Raw genomic sequence first — 20911 nt, 5'->3', positions numbered from 1 at the left:
GGGCGGGCCAGGCACCGCCACGCCATTGGCTGAGGGCTCGGGAAGGCGGGCGCTCGGGCGCGCGAGGCCCCACGCGACCCCTCGCGTCCATTGGACGGCGCGCCCGTCGCTCTTTCGCCCCGCCCAACGCCGGCTCACCTGTGGCCCGGCGGAGCGCGCTCTGTACGTGGTCAGGAGCCCTCTTGCCACCCGCTGACGGTCTCTGATAGGTCTGCCTGATAACACGAAAAAAACCCTTTCCCATCACACACCCCCGATTCCCCCACAACCCCCCCAAGAAAAAAACCAAAGGAGGCGAACCCGTGCAATGCTTAACGTGTGAACGCGGCCAAGAAGCGTGTCCCGTTGAGACACGTGTTGGAACTGGGCTGTTAAATGTTCTGCTCTTGAAGATGTGAAAGAGAATGAAAAAAAGAAGGGTGGAAATTACAAAACAAATGACTTCCCATTGTCATTAAAACTGTTTACAATTGCACCGAATACAGATTACATCCTATCTCCCTCATTGTATCATAGATCTAATCCCTCCTATCAAGTCGTCAAAAGTATAAATCATTTCTCTGCAATTTACTTTCCTGCACTCTCCTTTGATTTTATTTTCCTTATTTTAATAGTAACAGAGTTGGAAGGGACCTTGGAGGGCATCTAGCCCAACCCCCTGCTCAGGCAGGAGACCTATACTAGGGATTCAAACTTCCAAACTGGTCATTGATTCACCTTTATGACCGTTTTGGTATCCCAGGGTCACGCAATCCCCTTTTGCCCCCTCCTGACAAGCAAAGTCAACAGGGAAGTTGGATTCACTTAAAAAACTGTATCACTAACTTAACAACTGCAGTGATTCACTTAACAACTGTGGCAAGAAAGATCGTAAAATGGGGCATAACTCACTTCAATGAATGTCTCACTTAAAAACAGAAAGGCTGGGCTCAGTTGTGGTCGTTAAGCCGAGGACTATCCTGTATTGATTTATTTTCTCCTGGGGAACATTTTCTCTCTCTCTGTTTGGGTTCGACTCAAGCAACCCATTGACTCATTGAAATGAAATGCTGAAAAAAGAACATTTAGGCAAGAAAAAGATGCAAAAGACAAGAAATCACGAGGCGTTTATTGATTCCAACATCCGGGAGGAAATAATCCCCAATTTGCAGTTCACTCTGAGCGATATTCGTTTTAGCTTGTACAGATTTTAATCTTGTGATTTTATAGTTTCAACTGTTTGTGGCACACAGTGAGTCTTATTTTAATTGCGACGCAAAGAAAGAAACAAGTCCATTGTTGGCTGTTCTGTGGTCTAACACAGTGGCAAAAACATTTTCTTATTTTTTTCTTCGAAGACGTTTCGCTTCTCATCCAAGAAGCTTCTTCAGCTCTGACAGGATAGTGGGGAATGGAAGGATTTATATTCCATGCAGACATTTGCTGGTTATTTGCATCCTTTTTGATGGTCCTTGAAGCACGAAAGAGAAATGGATTTCCAGAGGGGGGAAAATGCAGACTGCAGGAACCATTAGTACTACTCAAGTGACCCCGAAGACACAGGTAAGCCTCCAAGTGGCATCAACGACCCTCTAAAACAGGGGTCTGCAACCTGCGGCTCTGGAGCCACATGTGGCTCTTTCATCCCTCTGCTGTGGCTCCCTGTCGCTCAAAATATGCGTCACAACTGCCAATGTGCAATATCTGCTGGCACGCAATTTATTGAGGTTTTCAACCCGTCGTTTTTTTTTCTTCCGGAGTTGAAAATGGTTTTGTTGCATGCAGAAATTTAAAAAAAAAATGTTTTCTCCGTAGCAGTTCATTGATTTCATAAATGCAAGACACTATAGTTTTTAATACCTAGCAGAAAGGTTATATGTATGTATGTATGTATGTATGTATGTGTGTATGTATATGTATGTATGTATATGTGTGTGTATGTATATGTATATATGTATATGTGTGTGTGTATGTATGTATGCATATATATGTATGTATATATGTGTATATATATATGTGTGTGTTTGTGTGTGTGTGTGTATATATATATGTTATATTTATGCTGATAAATAAATAAAGGGAGACTTTATCAGCATAAATATAACAAATGTAACAAAAAGGCAACAGTAAAAAATATTGGGTTTCTGTCTGGATGGTCTCTTGTGACGAGCCGAAGACAGAGAGTGGAAGTGTGACCTTCCTCCCATATTTGGGCATACCGGGGGTTGTGACTTTAAATATATATATATATATATATATATATATGTATGTATGTGTGTGTGTGTGTGTGTGTGTGTGTGTGTGTGTGTGTGTGTATGTATGTATGTATGTATGTATGTATGTATATATATATATATATATATATATATATATATATATATATATATATATATATATATATATGATTTTTTTTACAACCCCTGGTATGCCCAAATATGGGAGGAAGATCACTACTTCCATTCTCTGTCCTTCGGCTCATCACAAGAGACCATCCAGGCAGAAACCCAATACTTTTAAAAAGTTTTTTTTTCCCCCAATACTTTTACTGTTGCCTTTTGTTACATTTTGTTGTATTTGTGCTGATAAATTTATTTATTTTATCAGCACAAATACAATATATATACATACATACATACATACATACATACATACATACATACATACATACATATAGTTGCTGACCCCTGTTCTAAAAGAACGCAAAGGACCAGCTGTCTGCCAGGAGTCTAAATCCTTCCATTCTCCACCATCCAAGTCAGAGCTGAAGAAACTTCTTGGATGAGAAGTGAAACGTCTTCAAAGAAAAAAAAAGAAGGAAGTCCAGTTGCCTCCTGAAAAAGCACCTTTGGGACAACCATGACCTGGAGGACTGAGAATCTCCAGACGATGGCAAAAAGTTAGGGGGAAAAAAGATCAGGTTCCTACCATCACAATTACCGAGAGCATGGCAGGACTTTCTCTCCATGTTAAAGATTGAGGGGGGGAAAATGAGATATTTTTTTTGTCTCCTTTGGCAAACAACTCCCTCTTTTTCCTGGAGAGAAAAAATGAGCGGGTTTCCCAGCCTAAGCTAAATCCAAAATGGATCCAGTTCTTCCCAGGAGATGCTGCTGGGATGCGGGAACCCATTGGTGATGGAGGGCTGATGCGGAACTCCCACACGGAGGAATTTCAACCAGCCGTGGGAAGCAGATGTTCAGCGTTGGCACTTGGTGGACAAAAGGATCCATTGAGACCAGCCCGCCTTTGTCCTGCCTTCCCAGCTCTACCAGGCGGTGCCTGTTAGCAAAATCTGGAGTTTAGGTCAGGGGGGACGGCTGAGGAAAAAAATGCATCGCCTTCTCCTCTTCCCAGCCGGGTGTCCCCCCCAAAGCAGCTCGTAGTACACTCAGGCCGATGACCAGCTCCGACACTCACGCCTGTAACAGAGTCCTGGCGATGATCATCTTCATGATTTCATTGGTCCCTGCAGCCCACAAAGAGGAAAACAAGAGAGGTGTGTGTTAGTTAGCAAACTGCAGAATGGCCTGGGTGCAGAAGCGGTGCTGTGGCCCGCCTGCAGAGCTGGCAGCAGATTCGGACAGTGAGGAGGTTGGGGAGGAAGATGGGCCAGTCCTGGAGTCTGGGGAAGGCTCTGATGAGGGCTCTGTGTTGGAGGCAGAGAGGGGGCCAGGGCTGCATGCCAGTTGTCAGCTGCCTTCGGAGTCAGACATCAGTGAGGCAGACAAACAGCTGGAGCCTGTTCCCAGTGCGACCATGCACAAAGTTGCCAGACGAAGAGAACAGTTAAGGAAAAGGGATCAACTTGGGAGTAAGGCCACAGGTGGACGGTGAATGGCCCCTCCTATAGGGAATAAAAGAGGAGCGAAAGGGGAGGGGAGTTTGCAGGAGACAATTAGTTCATTCCTGCATTCTTGCCAAGTATGGTGACATCTGAAAGATATCGGCCTGGCCACTCTCCAAGCCTGATAAAGGTCGGTAATTGTGAATCATCGCAATGAGGTACCGAACAGCAAGGAATCCCAAGGATCCTAAGAAATGGAGCTTCAATGCTTGGCAGATCCTGACATGTAGTTCCTCGACTTATGGCAGTAATTGAGCCTGGCAATTATGGACGTAGGTTGTAAAGTGGGTTGCCATGTGACCGGACCCTGCTTTTACAATCTTTTTTTTGCCGTAGTGGTGAAGCAAATCCATTGTTTTAGGAAAAATGGTATAAATCAGGATCGTGGGATTTCGAGATGCTGCAAATGGCTGTGAGTGAGTGACAGGTGCCCAGAGCCCAAAATGTGGTCATGTGACCAGAGAGGAGGGAGCAATGTTGGACGTTCAAAACTGAGTCATAAGCCCCCCCTTTTTTGGGGGGGGTGCTCCATTGTAACTTTGACGGGTTGCTAAAAGGACCATGTTCCAATTTTCTTCTAAACTATCCCTCTCTTGACCTACAGGTAAGAACAGAAGTGGCAAAGTCCTAAGTACAGGTAAACCAAAAATAGTAAGTCTTTAAATACAGTAAATTCCCAAATGCAGTTCCCTTTTCTCTAATGTTCACAGACTAATGGGAGATCATGGTGTCAGAATTTGCGAACATTAGAGAAAACGTTATTGCATTTGGGAGTTTACTACAGTTAGGAATTTACTATTTTTACTTTACTTTTTGTTTTATTCTGTGTGATTGGTCTATTGGCCTGGCTTTTGGCCTCTCTCTCTTTTTCTCTCTCTCTCTCCCCCCCTCTCTCTCTGTCTTCCTGTCTCTCTTTTTCCTTCCTCCCTTTCTCTTTCTTTTTCTCTTTCTCTGTCTTTCTCTTTCTCTCACTCTCTGTCTTTCTCTCTGTGTCTTTCTCTTTCTTTCCTTTCTTTCTCTCTCTCTCTCTCTCTCTCTCTCTGCCTTTCTCTTTCTCTCTCTCTCTCTCACTGTCTTCTTCTCTCTGTATTTCTCTTTTTCCCTTTCCCTTTTTCTCTTTCTCTCTCTGTCTTTCTCTCACTCTGTCTTTCTGTGTCTTTCTCCTTTTTCCTTTCTCTCTTTCTTTCTGTTTCTCTCTTTCTCTCTCTCTCTCTGCCTTTCTCTTTTTTTCTCTCTCTCTGTCTTTCTCTTTTTTCCCTTTCTCTCTTTCTCTTTCTCTCTCTGTGTGTCTTTTTCTTTCTCACTGTCTTTCTCTTTCTTTCTGCCTTTCTCTTTCTGTCTTTCTCTTTTTCCCCTTTCTCTCTCTTTCTCTTTCTCTCTGTCTTTTTCTTTCTCTCTCTGTCTTTCTTTTTCTCTCTCTCTGTCTTTCTCTCACTCTCTGTCTTTCTCTCTGTGTCTTTCTCTCTTTTTCCTTTCTTTCTCTCTCTCTTTCTTTCTCTCTCTCTATCTTTTTCTCTCTCTCTCCCTGTCTTTCTTCTCTTTGTCTTTCTCCTCTCTGTTTTAACTAGCAGCAGCAGTTTTAAAGCATTTTTAAAGCACGTTTTCTCAAGTCCCACAAAACAACTATTATGCCAAGGACTTGATCGAGAACTGAGAGCAGCTACTGAACCATCAGTCCAATATATGACTCCGGTTGTATTTAACTGGACTCGGGATGCATCAAGATGTCAACAGCAGGCAATAGTGGCCGAGGTTGTGTCAGTCCAACCCACAGCGATTGTGTATGTGTGAACAGCAAGGGCCAAGTTCTTAGGAACTGCCCAACAACCCACCTTCCAAAATCTGGTGCACCCTGATATCCCGCACAAACTGTTGCACAGCATAATCCTTTAGGTAGCCATAACCTCCATGCATCTGCAGGGCTTGATTGCAGATCTACGAGGAAGAGGAGAAAACTCAGGAGCGAGGAAAACCCTGGCCTTTCCAAGAAGAGCACGGCAGGGTCTAGAAACTTAGGAAGGGGAAAAGCACGCCGAGATTCTCAAAGCCGAGAGTGGAGCTGTGGGAATGTACAGGTAACTTGACTTAACACATCTGGCAGTAGAATTTCCATTGCTAAGCACAGAGGCGGTGAAGCATGTCGCACCCGATTTACAACCCTTTTTCTGGCCATGGCTCTTAAGCGAATCACTGTGGTCGTTAAGTGAATCCGGCAGTCATTAAGTGGATATGGTTCCCCCTCCCATTGATTTTGCTGATCAGAGACAACCTGGAAGGTCTCACGTGACGATCACATGAGCTCTGGATGTGGCCAACGTCATGATTGACAAGTCTCCTAATTTTGTTCATCTAACAGTAGGGATGGTCAAACGGTCGTAAGTGTAAGGACCGGTCATTAATCACTTTTTTTTCCCAGTGCTGTTGCCACCTTGGCCACTAAACAAATTGGTTGCAAGTCGATAATTAATTTCTAAAACTCTGCAATGCACGCAAACCATTTGATGTTGTTGTTTTAATAGCAATAGCAGTTAGCCTTATATACCGCTTCATAGGGCTTTCAGCCCTCTCTAAGCGGTTTACAGAGTCAGCATATCGCCCCCACAGTCTGGGTCCTCATTTCACCCACCTCGGAAGGATGGAAGGCTGAGTCAACCTTGAGCCGGTGAGATTAGAACCGCTGAACTGCAGATAACAGTCAGCTGAAGTGGCCTGCAGTACTGCACCCTAACCACTGCGCCACCTCGGCTCTATTAACCGTGTATATGTAGCACAAGGCAATCTTTTTTTCAGATTTCCCCCTCCCCGCCCCAGAAATGGGGATCAGATACCTGTCCAGATGTTCCCAAATCCTATCCTGGATGGACACTCTGTCAAGGAGCTTGGAGTACTCATCTCAAACGATCTAAGTGCCAGAGCTCATGGTAACATTACCAAAAAGATAGTAAGAGTGGTTAACCTAATCCTGCGTAACTTCTTCTCTGGTAACACGGAAGTACTAACTAGAGCATAGAGAACATTTGCTAGACCAATTCTCGAACTCAGCTCATCTGTCTGGAACCCACACTGCATACCGGATATTAATACAATCGAGCGAGTCCAGAGATATTTCACGAGAAGAGTCCTCCCCTCCTCTGCTCACAACAGACTCCCTTATGCCACCAGGCTTGAAATATTGGGCTTAGACCAATGGTAAATTTTAATTTTTTTTACTACTGGTTCTGTGGGCGTGGCTTGGCGGGCGTGGTATGGCTTGGTGGGTATGGCAGGGGAAGGATACTGCAAAATTTCCAATCCCTCCTCACTCCAAGGAAAGAATACTGTAAAATCTCCATTCCCTCCCCACTCCAGGGGAAGGATATTGCAAAATCTCCATTCCCTCCCCACTCCTGGGGAAAGGATACTGTGAAATCTCCATTCCCTCCCCACTCCAGGGGAAGGATACTGCAAAATCCCCACTCCAGGGAAAGGATACTGTAAAATCTCCATTCCCTCCCCACTCCAGGGAAAGGATAGTGTAAAATCCCCACTCCCTCCCCACTCTAGGGGAAGGATACTGCAAAATCTCCATTCCCTCCCCACTCCAGGGGAAGGATACTGCAAAATCCCCACTCCAGGGAAAGGATACTGTAAAATCTCCATTCCCTCCCCACTCCAGGGAAAGGATAGTGTAAAATCCCCACTCCCTCCCCACTCTAGGGGAAGGATACTGCAAAATCTCCATTCCCTCCCCACTCCAGGGGAAGGATACTGCAAAATCCCCATTCCCTCCCCACTCCAGGGGAAGGATACTGCAAAATCCCCACTCCAGGGGAAGGATACTGCAAAATCTCCATTCCCTCTCCACTCTGGGGCCAGCCAGAGGTGGTATTTGCCCGTTCTCTGACCTACTCAAAATTTCCGCTACCGGTTCTACAGAACGTGTCAGAACCTGCTGGATTTCACCCCTGGTTTAGACATCCTAGAACTACGCTGCCTTTGGGTCTGACCTAAGTGTAGTGCATAAAACTATCTACTACAATGTTCTACCTGTCAACGACTACTTCCGCTTCATCCACAACAAAACACAAGCACACAATCGATACAAACTCAAGGTAAACCGCTCCAAACTCGATTGCAGAAAATACGACTTCAGCAACAGAACGGTCAACGCCTGGAATGCACTTCCTGATTCTGTGGCTTCTTCCCTCAAACTCCCAAAACTTTAACCTTAAACTGTCCACTGTCGACCTCACCCCATTCCTAAGACGTACATAAAGGGGTGTGAATAAGAGCACCAATGTGTTTACCGTCCCTCTCTGATTGTCTCCATTTATTCATACCCATTTCATGTATTCCTAATGCATGTACTTATATCTATTATCTTATATCCGCTTGGCGAACCAAATAAATAAAATAAATAAAAGAAAAACAATTTTCAGGACTTCTGAATTGGGAGTTCTAGTTTACCATGTCCAGAGAACACAGGTTGAGTTTGTGCACTTCTCAACGAAAGGGCAAGACTGCCCTCTAGCGGCCAAATGAAGAACTTTGTAAGCTAACGGATAATCCCACAGGGCTGGGGAGGTACTTCGGAGGTCTTCTAGTCCAACCCCCTGCACAAGCCAGGAAACCTTATACCAATCTTGGTCAAAGGGTTCTCCTGTCTATTTTTTGAAACTTCCAGGGGGTGGAGCACCCACAATCCCAGGAGGCAAGCTATTCCATGAATTAATTAATCTTGCAATTAACATTAATAACAAATTAAATATTAATTAATGAAATTAATAATGGGGAAAGCGGCTTTCGGGGAGGCGCACTGCATTTCTTATGAAAGGGAAGCACAAGAGAAAAAAAACTTCAGAATGCTCATCCTTGATGGAGAATCTTAAAATCCAACTTCTAAGGTTTTACTAAGGAGAGAGAGAGATAGAGGAAGATTCTAAAGTGGCACGGTGCCCCAGTGATCAGAATCCAGTAATGCAGGCTACTTCTGCTGACTGCCTGCAATTTGGCAGTTTGATTCTCACCCGGCTCAAGGTTGACTCAGCCTTCCATCCTCCCGAGGTGGGTAAAACGAGGACCCAGATTGTTGGGGGCAAATATGTTGATTCTGTAAACCGCTTAGAGAAGGTTGCAAAGCACTGTGAAGCGGTATATAAATCTAAGTGCTATTGCTATTTTTTTCCTTCCTTCCTTCCTTCCTTCCTTCCTTCCTTCCTTCCTTCCTTCCTTCCCGCCCTCCCTCCCTCCCTCCCTCCCTCCCTGTGGTTAGAATGCAGTATTGGAGGATAATTCTCCCAATTGCCAGGAATTTGATTCTGACTGGCTCAAGGTTGATTCAGCCTTCTACCCTTCCAAAGTCGGACAAATGAGGATCCAGATTGTTGGGGACAATATGCTGACCACTTAAGAGAGGGCTGCAAAGGACTGTGAAGTGGTATATAAGTCTAAGTGCTATTGCTAAGTGGGAGAGGGAGGGAGGGAGGGTGGGAGGAAGGAAGGAAGGGAGGGCGAGAGGAAGGAAGGAAGGAAGGAAGGAAGGAAGGAAGGAAGGAAGGAAGGAAGGACCATGGTGGCACAATGGTTAGAATGCAGTATTGCAGGCTAATTCTGCCAACTGCCAGCAGTTCGATCCTGACCAACTCAAGGTTGACTCAGCCTTCCATCCTTCCGAGGTGGGTATAATGAGGACTCAGATTGTTGGGAGCAATAAGCTGACTCTGTAAACAGCTTAGAGAGTGCAGTAAAGTACTGTGAAGTGGTATCTAAGACTAAGTGCTAGTGCTATTCTCCACAGAGGATTTTCACTTACCGCAAAGCACTCGTCGGTGGCAAAGAGCTTGGCCATGGAGCACAGAGCGACAGCGTCATTCCGCTGCTCCTGCAGAGCTCGGGCGGCGTTGCGCACCATCAGACGAGCTGCCACCAACCGGGTCGCCATCTGAGCCAGCTGGAACTGGAGATACTGACAAGGAGTAAGAGGAAGCAGTTAAACCTTCACCCGTCCCATGAACTCATGAGTCAATGATACTTGGTTGAGCTGGCTGGCCTCGCCCACCCTCTTAAGAGCCTGAGTGGCGCAGTGGTCAAAATGCAGTACTGCAGGCTATTTCTGCTGCCTGCTGGCTGCCTGCAATTTGGCAGTTGGAATCTCACCAGGCTCATTTAAACATAGATAACATTTCTTTTTGCCCTATACTTCTTATCCCCTGCTAAATAATGTCATTTAATAGTTTTTTTAAAAAAATTACTCATTATTCCACCATCACTTCAATGTCCCTAATGGGTAGGGTTGCTAATAATGCCAATTATTAACAATATTTCACCAATCCTGGGAATATATTTCGAACTCCCCATAATTTCTATTCCTTACTATCTTAAACTCACAGTATACTTTTACACATTATTAATGTTATTAACACAATTACATTATCCAATCCTAAATTCCCACCTACTAATCTTCATTTATTGGGGTTATAACAAATATATCTTGTCTATTAATGTATATGCTACTATTTTCTCTCTCTCTCTCTCTCTCCTCTCCTCTCTCTCTCTCTCTCTCTCTGTGTGTGTGTGTGTGTGTGTGTGTGTGTGTATAAGTGTTATGTCAAAGCGCCTGGTATGCTCAAATATGGGACCATACTGCTTCCCTTTTGCCTTTATTTATTTATCAGCACAAATGCAACACAGACGCACACACAGACGCACACAACACATGCGCGCACACACACACACACACACATATGTTCCCCTTTTATTAATACATTTTTTTTCATTATCCATCATCTCTTAATCTCTTAATCTCTTAATGAACTATTCTAAATGAACTTTATTTGAAAAATGATAAAGGATTATATTATTGTTGAAGTTGGAAGATTTGAAGTATACATATTTATTTGTATTACTATTGTTTGCTTAAAAAAGACTTGAGCCTGTCAATGTACTGTCCATATAATATGTATGTTTAAAATTATTTTTTTAAAAAAATCTCACCTGGCTCAAGATTGTCTCAGCCTCCCCATCCTTCCGAGGTCAGTAAAATGAGAACCCAAATTGTTGGGGGCAATATGCCCTCTCTGTAAACCGCTTAGAGAGGGCTGTAAAAGCCCTGTAAAGCGGTATATAAGTCCAAGTGCTATTGCTAAGCCAGGAGCGGTGAATTCCGAACAGTGGCCAGCAAGAACCACATTCTGGGCCCATCTTTGAAGGCTGCTGGATAGAACAATAGGTTTGGAGATGGCTAAGGGGCGTTATCAGAAAGTGGCCGCCATAGTTGGAATAACAAGTAAAAAACCGTTCATTTTGGAGAAATAAAACTTGGGAGATTACTTTGGTCCTCTTTTCTGGAAAGACAGCTGCAATTCCAGATCGACTGCGCAGGATATCGCAGGATTTTTGGAAGCTTTGCAGAAAATGCAACTGACGTTGGATGCTATTGAGCAAACATATCGGACACGTGTCAGAGGTGGCAAGCAGCGCCCTGTGGGCATGCAGGCGGCAGCCAGCTACTCTTCCGGGTTCCCTCATGCGCATATGCACTAATCAGCTGCTCTCTTCTGGCTTCACCCGAAGACTAGCTGGCTGGAGTGCATGCATGCTCCGGAACCCAAAAAAGAGCAGCTGTGTGCATGTGCGCATGTGCATGACGGAACCCGGAAAAGCCTCTGGTTGCCACATACATGCGCACCAGCCAGCTGCTCTCTTCCAGGTTCTGGCGCTCCGGTGCATGCGCTCTCATGCGCGCTCCACTTTCAGCACTCAGTGCCAAAAAGGTTAACCATCACTCTTATAGATCAAAGGTGTCCAACTTCGGCACCTTTAGAAACTTGTGGACTTCAACTCCCAGGATCCCCCAGGCAGAAGTTTAAGGATCCCACAGAAACGCACCTGATTGGTGGCCAAGACCTCCCCGAATTGCCTGCGGACATTAAGATGCTCTCGAGCCAGGAGAACTGATGCGTGGGCGGCCCCCAAGGAACAGGACGCTGGAGAAGAACAATGAATCAGTGGAACAGAAATTGCCTCCAGAAGTTGTGAATGCCCCAACACTGGAAGTCTTTAAGAAGATGTTGGATAGCCATTTGTCTGAAACGGTATAAGGTTTCCTGCCTAGGCAGGGGGTTGGACTAGAAGACCTCCAAGGTCCCTTCCAACTCTGCTACTGTATTGTATTGTATTGTATTGTATTGTATTGTGGTGTATGGTGTATTGTGGTGTATTGTGTATTGTATTGTATTGATGTATTGTATTATTGTATTTATTATGGTATTGTATTGTATTATTGTATTGTGTATTGTGGTGTATTGTGTATTGTATTGTATTATTGTATTGTATTATTGTATTGTATTATTGTATTGTATTATTCTGTTGTGTTGTATTGTATTATTGTATTGTATTATTGTATTGTGTATTGTGGTGTATTGTGTATTGTGGTGTATTGTGCATTGTGGTGTATTGTGTAGTATTGTAGTGTATTGTGTATTGTATTGTATTATTGTATTGTATTGTATTATTGTATTTTATTATTGTGTTGTATTGTTGTGTTGTATTGTTGTGTTGTGTTGTTGTGTTGTATTGTTGTGTTGTATTGTTGTCTTGTCTTGTCTTGTATGAAACCGAAGACAGCCTCTGAAAACCCCAGATTCCATCCAACTCTGGTCGATACCCCATAACATTTTCCTTCTTCTTGTGCCATATCCGTCATCGGATGTTGCCGATCCTATTTTCCTTACCGATATTAATTCTCCCTCCATTGAGGCCCTGCATGGCGATGTTGAACCCATGGCCTTCCCCTCCTAGCCGGTTGGCCACCGGAACGGCGCAGTCTTCGAAGATGACCGCCCGGGTCGGTTGCGAATTCCAACCCACCTGCAGGAAAACAGGCACCCTTCTTTGATGCTCCAGGTGGCCTCACCAAACCCGGGGGGACACGGGAGACAACCCAGCGGCTCTTACTTTCTTCTCCTTTTTGCCAAAACTCAAGCCGGGAGTTCCTTTCTCCAGCACCAGGCAGGAGATGCCCTTGGGACCTGCCCCGCCCGTGCGGCACATCACCACGTAAAGGTCAGCGTCGCCACCACCGCTGATGAAAGCCTGGGAGAAGAGAAGCAGAGGTTAACAGATCAGTAGAGTTGGAAGGGACCTTATAGGTCATCTAGTCCAATCCTCCACCCAAGCAGGAGAGCCTCCACCATTTCTGACAGATGGCAGTCCAGTCTCTTCTTGAAGGTTCCACCACAAAACCGCGGTAGACTAAAGCGCGCTCGATGAAAGCGCGTACGTGACGTCATCACAGCGCGACGAAAACATCGCGCTGTGAGCGGTAAATTTAAAATTAAAGCGAAAACCTTACCCTAACCCCCGCAAACCTAACCCTAAACCTAACCCTAAACCTAACCCTTAACCTAACCCTAAACCTAACCCTAAACCTAACCCTTAACCTAACGCAAAACCTAACACTAACCCTTAACCTAACCCTAAACCTAACCCTAATGTTTAACGTAACCCTAAACCTAACCCTAACCCTTAACCTAACCCTAACCCTAACCCTAACCCTAAACCTAACCCTTACCTTTATGTGAATCGGCTTGCTTTAATTTTATTTTAATTTTAATTTAATTTATTTTTAATTTTTTTTGTCGCGCTGCTGATGACGTCAGGTACACGCTTTAATCGGGCGCGCTTTAGTGGACCGCGGTTTTGATGGGTCACGTTCTTGAAAGCCTCCAGTGATGAAGCCACCACAACTTCTGAAGGCAATTTCTGTTCTACTGGTTAATTTGTTCTGTCAGAAAAAGTTCTCCTTATTTCCAGGTTAAATCTCTCCTTGTTCAGTTTCCATCCATTAGTCCTTGTCTGGCCTTTGAGTGCTTTGGGAAATAGCTTGATTCCCCCTCCTCTCTGTGGCAGCATCTCAAATGTTCAAAGACTGCTATCCTGTCTCCCCTGGTCCTTCTCTTCCCTAGACTAGCCATGCTGTAGGGTTTTTACAGTGAATCATCTGGATGGTCCTTGGAACTGAGGTTACACGTGTAAGTAAAAACTGCACAATCTGCAGAAAATATTTGCCTGTCAGCTATTATTCGCTTGCAGTGTGTTCCCAGGCATGGTTCGAGGGCACAGGATGAAACAAGCTAATAACCTGCAACATTTTATTCACTTATTTGATAACACTTGATTTATTCAGCTATAACAACGTGCAAGTTCTCACGAACACCAATGATGTAAAGACTAACCAATTATTGTGCCTTGGAGACTTGTTAGCCAATAATGATATAACACGTAAAGTAGGTAGAGCTCAAAGAAGCTGAAAACACTATAAGAATGATGTTTCATGATTAATAATTTTGCTGTTGATTCTCATGTCAATTCTGGTTGCTCAATAAACTTCTGTGGATTGGATTATTTTTCATCTTCAGCCTCGGGACCCTAAATGCTACACCATGCCCTATTCCTGCAAACCATTCACCGTTATGTTTTAATCTCCATGTTGTGCCAACATGAATCCTTTAATAAATGGGAACTTTGAGGAACCTCTTGCCTCGGAACTCTGATTTTATCTCGGATGCTATTTGGAACCCTGGAACCGGCATGCTTCACTTAATGCTCCAGGGAAAGATTGAGGGCAAACGAGATCCAGGCGGGAGAACAATATCATGGCTTCAAAATCTAAGGGACTGGTTTGGATAAAACTCCACAGCACTTTTTGGTGCAGCTGTTGATGAAAATAGGATCGCCAATAAGATCGCCAGTGCCCGATGGCACAAGAAGAAGAGGTCCGGTCAGAGAGGGAAAGAGTTACCTTGGAGCCATTGAGAATATACACGTCGCCGCGTTTCTTGGCCGAAGTTAGCAACGAAGCCGCATCACTTCCGCTTCCTAACGAGAAAGTGATAATTCAGAATATTTCCATTAGGAAACTCCTGCTCTGGTTCGCCTTTTTCCCTCTGATCGCCCATAAATTCAAAGCAGGAGAGCCTCCCTCATCCTCAGTTCCTTGGGTCCCCAACCGTTCGGACCACTAAATTCCTAATTTTAACCACTAATATGATCTGCCCAATGACCCGCTGGGTGGGCGTGGCTAAGTGGTCATGTGACTGGGTGGGCGTGGCCAATTCAATGTCACTCACATCGAGAGGCACATTGTCAGCCCCTACTCACCCCTCCCCTCCCGGCCACTCCTCGCCTGCCCGCCCGGGCTCCTTAGGGCCAAATAGGAAGCAGTTGTCGGAGCTAAATAGCCACCACGAGAAAGACTTGGCAAAACAACTCAAATTGGATCTGACCGAGAAGGAGGCTCAGCAGAGGCTCCTCACTGAGGACTACGAGCATAGGCTTTCCAAGCAGAGGGAAAACCTGGGGGAGTGCAAGGCAAGGTGCCGGTGCCTGGAGGCTCAGTGGGCTGAGAAGGTCAGCCAGTTCCAGGCCATGATGCAGTCCCACTGGAACGAGGCCCTCTGGCTCTTCGCCACCAGTGGTGCTTCCCCCCAGCCTTGGCCCAAAGCCCCTCATCAGGAGACTGAAGCAGACCCCATGTCAGAATTTCTGCCCCCCTCTGACCCACACAAAAAGACCCCAAAGGGGGAGACTCTCTGCAGCAACGCAAACATTCATTGCACGTATCCGTCCCAGGGGCCGTAGTTTGAGGACCCCTGATTGAGTGCAATATAAAACATGCAAACAATTTTCCTGTGGACCACCAAAAGTTTCTCGCGGACCCCCAGTTGGTGACCGCTGCTTAGTTCCATCATCTCCATCACCTTTCATCTGAAAGAGCCGAGGTGGCGCAGTGGTTAGGGTGCTGTACTGCAGGCCACTTCAGCTGACTGTTATCTGCAGCTCGGTGGTTCTAATCTCACCGGCTCAAGGTTGACTCAGCCTTCCATCCTTCCGAGGTGGGTAAAATGAGGACCCGGATTGTTGGGGGCAATATGCTGACTCTGTAAACCGCTTAGAGAGGGCTGAAAGCCCTATGAAGCGGTATATAAGTCTGCTATTGCTATTGCTATAGGAAAGATCACCTCTGGATTTGAACCCAGATCTTTATGACTGGACCCCAAAAAATCCCGGCGTGCGTCCACAGCACTGTTATGATGTTGGCCGCACGGGGTTTTTCAAGACGCGCGATTCTCACCCGGCTCTGTCAAGCAGTAGGAGGCAAATTTTTCCATGCTGCAAAGGGAAGGGCAGAATTTCAGCCTCTGTTCCTCGTTCCCAAAGGTGTCAATCATCCAAGCACACATGCTGAAGCCGAGGGGGAGAAAACGAGCCATCAATTACAGAGCCAGTTAGGGGTTAAAGCATCAAGTTAGAAACCTGGAGACGGGGAGTTCTAGTCTCACCTTAGGCATGAAAGCCGGCTGGGTGACTTTGGGCCAATCACCAGGAGACTGGGAGTTCTAGTCTCACCTTAGGCATGAAAGCTGGCTGGGTGACTTTGGGCCAATCACCAGGAGACTGGGAGTTCTAGTCTCACTTTAGGCATGAAAGCCGGCTGGTGACTTTGGGCCAATCACCTGGAGACTGGGAGTTCTAGTCTCACCTTAGGCATGAAAGCCGGCTGGGTGACTTTGGGCCAATCACCTGGAGACTGGGAGTTCTAGTTTCACCTTAAGCATGAAAGCCGGCTGAGTGACTTTGGGCCAATCACCAGGAGACTGGGAGTTCTAGTCTCACCTTAGGCATGAAAACCGGCTAGGTGACTTTGATCCAATTACAAGGAAGCTATGAGTTCTAGTGCAGCATGAAAGACATCTGGGGCCTTTGGGTCAATCCCTCTCTCTGAATCCAACCTACCTCACAAGATTGTTGTAACGAGGAAAATAGAATTTTAAAAAAGGCATATTAGATAAATTCACTGCCTTGAATAACTAATAAATGTTGTGCCCCTCTGGTGGCCAGCAGAGCTGGCAGCAGAGTCGGACAGCGAGAAGGTTGGGGAGTAATATGGGGCAGTCCTGGGGGGCTGAGGAAAGCTCAGACGAGAGCTCTGTATTGGAGGAAGAGAGGGAGATAGACAGCAATGAAGCAGAGGAACAGCTGGAGCCTGTTCCCAGTGTGCGCACTCACAGAGCTGCCAGAAGACAAGAATAACTAAGAAAGCAAGGTAGACTTAATAGTAAAGCCACACCTTGGTGGTGATTGGCCCCTCCCAGAGGAAACAAAAGAGGAGCAAATGGGGAGGGGGCTTTTGCAGGAAACAATTTGTTCCTTCGGTCATTTCAATAGTGGAAAGTTCTGTTTGTGACTATAAGAGACTCTGTGCCAAGTTTTGCCTTGCCCTGCGTTTGAAAACTAGTTATCTTGCAGCTCTCCAAACGAGATAAGGTGCGTGTGGATAAACATTCCTCTGAAAGGCTGTTTGCTAAGCCTTGCTGACTGTGAATGAAAGGAATTCACAGTCGTGCAAATAAAGGGAAATTTGCAGGGACCAAGACTTTGCTTCTTGCTTTCTAAGCCTGGCTCAGAACAATAAAGTCATAAAGGCAGGCTAAAAAAAGAAAAAGAAATCTAATAAACAAATAAAATAAAAGCAGATTATAAATTTATAACCCCCTCCATACCTTCCACTGGGCAATCTCGGGATGCTGGACCCACCCAGGAGGCCCCATTGTGGTGGGGGGGACCCACAACAGAAACTCACTTGTGGATGCTGATATAAGCTGTGGTGCTCACACAGCCCGTCGACAGAGCCTCGAAGATGACAGAGGTGTCAAGCCGAGAGAGTCCAGAGCCTCCCACATCTGGCTTCACGTAGATGCCCCCAAATCCCAGCTGAGCTGCTTTCCGGAGTGTTTCCACAGGGAATATTTCCTGTCAGTAACAAAAGACGGGAGGGAAATGGAATTGATTCCACTGCAAGGGCTTAATCGGGCTCCCATCGCTTTTGCAACCTTGTGCGTGCTGCTTAAAAGCGCCAGGGAACCAATATTTGAATTGAAACCGTGAATTGTTTATTGGAAGAGTTTCCTGACAGTTTTCATCCCAGGGAAGGGAAAGCCTCTATTAAAAAACAAAAGGTTTCCTGGTGTGGCAAGAGTTGTAAATAAGAGCAATATTGGGACCGTAAAGCAATTTCTCCCTTGCCCAGTTCCTGCAACCGTTCATCGTATGTTTTAGCCTCCAGTCCCCTAATCCTCTTTTTTTAAAATAAAAATTTTCTATTGTTTTTATTAAACAAAAAACACAAAAACAAAAGAATCATCTTTCATTACATCTTGTAGAAAGAGTGTCCATTGGTTACAGGTACATTTTGTGCGTTCTTCCACAATCATTACATATATTTCATTTAGGTTAAGTTGCACATTTTAGAATTTATGTATTTTACTATCATTGTACCACAATTTTCATTTAATTACAGTTACTTAGACGTGTTTTTCCCCCCCTAAGATCATTTATATTTGAAGACACAACCACCTACTGGCATACTTTCACAATCTCAATGAATCTGCCATAACTTTACATCTTTATATCATATTCTAAAAGAGAGTCAGTTAGGAGGATATCCAACATTCCCTCTCCTCCTTTTTCACCCCAATCTCACAGATTAACACTTCTGTCCATTTAACTTTTACTGGTATATAACTCTAATCCTCTTTGTTCTTCTTCTCTGCACTCTTTCTAGAGTCTCAACATCTTTTTTTATAGCGTAGATCAGATAGCTGTTCTGGGCAGGCAGCAATTCTCCAAGGTTTATTTAAAATCTATTTTTCAGTTCTTGCTGCTATCAATCCCAAAAAGCTAGCTGAGGATTATTTTCATACAAAGCAAAGTGTAACGGTAAAAGTTTCCCTGTACATATGTGCTAGTCGTTCCTGACTCCAGGGGGCGTTGCTCATCTCCGTTTCAAAGCCAAAGAGCCAGCGCTGTCCGAAGACGTCTCCGTGGTCATGTGGCCGGCATGACTAAATGCACGGAACGCTGTTCCCTTCCCACCAAAGGTGGTTCCTATTTTTCTACTTGCATTTTTTACGTGCTTTCGAACTGCTAGGTTGGCAGAAGCTGGGACAAGTCACGGGAGCTCACTCCGTTACGCAGCGCTAGGGATTCGAACGGCTGAACTGCCGACTTTTCTGATCGACAAGCTCAGCAGAGTGTACTAATATTCAAACACATCTCAAAGTGTTCCTTTTTCTTAACAAACTGGCTCAAGAAAAGAATCTCTGGTTGGTTAACCTTGGCAGAGAACACAGGAGACTCGATTGGTGCCAATCACCAGCCTGATTCCCTAAGGAGAAAAAAAAATACCAACCTTTTCGTCCCACTCAGCCATGTGCGGCGCCATCTCCTTGGCAGCAAAGTCGAAAGCCACTTTTTGAAACTCCTGCTGCTCTTCCGTCAGGCCCATGGCAGCTGGGGAGGCCAGGAGAGAATCAGCTCGCAAAAGGCGGGGAAAAGAAGGGGGGGGAATGTGGGGGGGGAGGAGGGGGGGAGGGAAGAGAAAACCCAACTCTGAGAATGGAGGGAAACGTCTTGGATGAGAAGCAAAATGTTTTGAAAGAAAACACCAAGGGGGTTTTGGAAGACAAAACCCCTTTGGGACAACCGTCACTTGGATGATTGAGAATCTCCATAGAGACCCCCCAAATTCTCTTTTGGTCTTTCACCCCCATCCCTCCCTCCCTCCTGCTCGCTTATCAAGAGACATTTTGGGCTCAGTTGTGGTCATAACTCAAGGACTACTTGTAGATAAGGTTTTGCAGACCCAACTAGCTAATATCATTACCCTTCCTTTCTCCCTCCCTCCCTCTCTCCATACTCTATTCCTTCCTTCCTTCCTTTCTTCCTTTCTTCCTCCCTCTTTCCCTCCTTCCTTCCCCCCTTCCTTCCTCATGTGCTATTCCTTCCTCCATCCCTTCCTTTCCTTTCTCAAGCTTCCTTCCCTCATTCATTCCTTTTTTCATACTTTATTCCTTCCTCCCCCCCTTTCACTCCTTCCTTCCTCATGCTCTATTCTTTCATTCCTCCTTCTTTCCTCCTGCTCTATTTCTTCCTCTTCTTTCTTTCTTTCTTTCTTTCTTTCTTTCTTTCCCTTTTCTTTTCTCATTCCTTACTTCCCCCATCCACCAAGGGGCAGTTACTTTGAGCTGCTTTCTCCCCCCCCCCCACTTTTCTTTTTACAGAGCAGGCAATCTTTGGTGCAAGTTGCCCCTTAACAATTTGCCCCAACCTTCCCCCAATCTTCTGTCTTCTGTCCCTTTACAAATTCAACCTGGCTTTGGGGACCAGATCTGGAGGTCTCTCCTGCAACGAGGACAGCCTTCTCACTTTGTGCCGAAACTCAACAGGTGAAGCAGACTGCCCCTCCCCAAGAGAGGCAAAATTGCCCCTCTCCCGCTAATTTTCCCACAGGTTTGAAGTGGGCAGAAGTGCCTGAAAGAACCACCGAGGTCTCTTCCTACTAAGGCTTCCGTCCATCCCTGGACTAACAGCTGTCAAACCTGGGTGCTCTCCCCAGCCGGACACATTCAGAATAACCAAGTGGGAAGGGACCTTGCAGGTCATCTAGTCCAACCCCCTGCCCTAGCAGGAGACCCTACACCCAAGTGCGCCTTCCTCCCAGCCCAACGACCGACCCTTCTCCAACCTGACCCCCCCTCCCCCCTTGGGGTTACCAGTGCCATTAGGGCAGTCTGGGGATGATGGGAACTGTAGTCCAACTTCACCAAGAGGGCTTCGGGTTAGAGAAAAGGCTGCAGCGGGGGAACTCCTGCCCAGGCGAAAGCACGACCTGTTGGATGTCCGCCTGCAGCGCTAGGCAAGCCAACTTTGCAATAGTTCTGCAATAGGCAAGGAAGGTGGAGGGGGGTGTCCTTTCTGCTCCCCCCCCCACTCCACAATTCACTCCATCTTCTCCCCCCGCGCCCCAGAGGCTTACGGTCTATGCAGGAGGCAACCCCTCTGCGCCCCCAGGCTCGCTTCGGGGCAGAGCCGCCTAGCCGGAGCCCCAACCTCAAACAGCCCCTCCAAGCCATTGCAAAGCGGCTTCGCCAGTCCTCTACGGCTGCGGCTAAGGGCGGCCGCATGGCCTTGTGGGTGTCGTAGTCCCCGCCCCTCCAGCAGCCTCTCCAGCCTCTACCGGGGAAGCCCTTCCCGGAGGACTACCAATCC

At 45.9% G+C, this 20911-nt stretch overlaps 1 protein-coding gene across 1 annotated transcript; it reads right to left on the bottom strand.

The window, feature by feature from the left end:
* Positions 1-2987: 2987 nt before the first annotated feature.
* ACAD8 (acyl-CoA dehydrogenase family member 8) lies at positions 2988-20818 on the bottom strand. The gene is made up of 11 exons (XM_032229972.1): positions 20679-20818; positions 19053-19153; positions 17445-17614; positions 15936-16045; positions 14604-14680; positions 12758-12895; positions 12535-12670; positions 11690-11787; positions 9615-9767; positions 5656-5758; positions 2988-3445 (listed from the first exon to the last, which is right to left on the bottom strand). The coding sequence occupies exons 1-11, from the start codon at positions 20773-20775 to the stop codon at positions 3393-3395; spliced, it is 1236 nt and encodes a 411-aa protein (XP_032085863.1). The 5' UTR covers positions 20776-20818; the 3' UTR covers positions 2988-3392.
* Between the last annotated feature and the right edge of the window lie 93 nt (positions 20819-20911).

Source organism: Thamnophis elegans, chromosome 13, assembly GCF_009769535.1.
Source record: "Thamnophis elegans isolate rThaEle1 chromosome 13, rThaEle1.pri, whole genome shotgun sequence".
NCBI lineage: Eukaryota > Metazoa > Chordata > Lepidosauria > Squamata > Colubridae > Thamnophis > Thamnophis elegans.
Note: the sequence above shows the minus strand (reverse complement) of the source record. Positions and strands in the feature narration are given on the sequence as shown.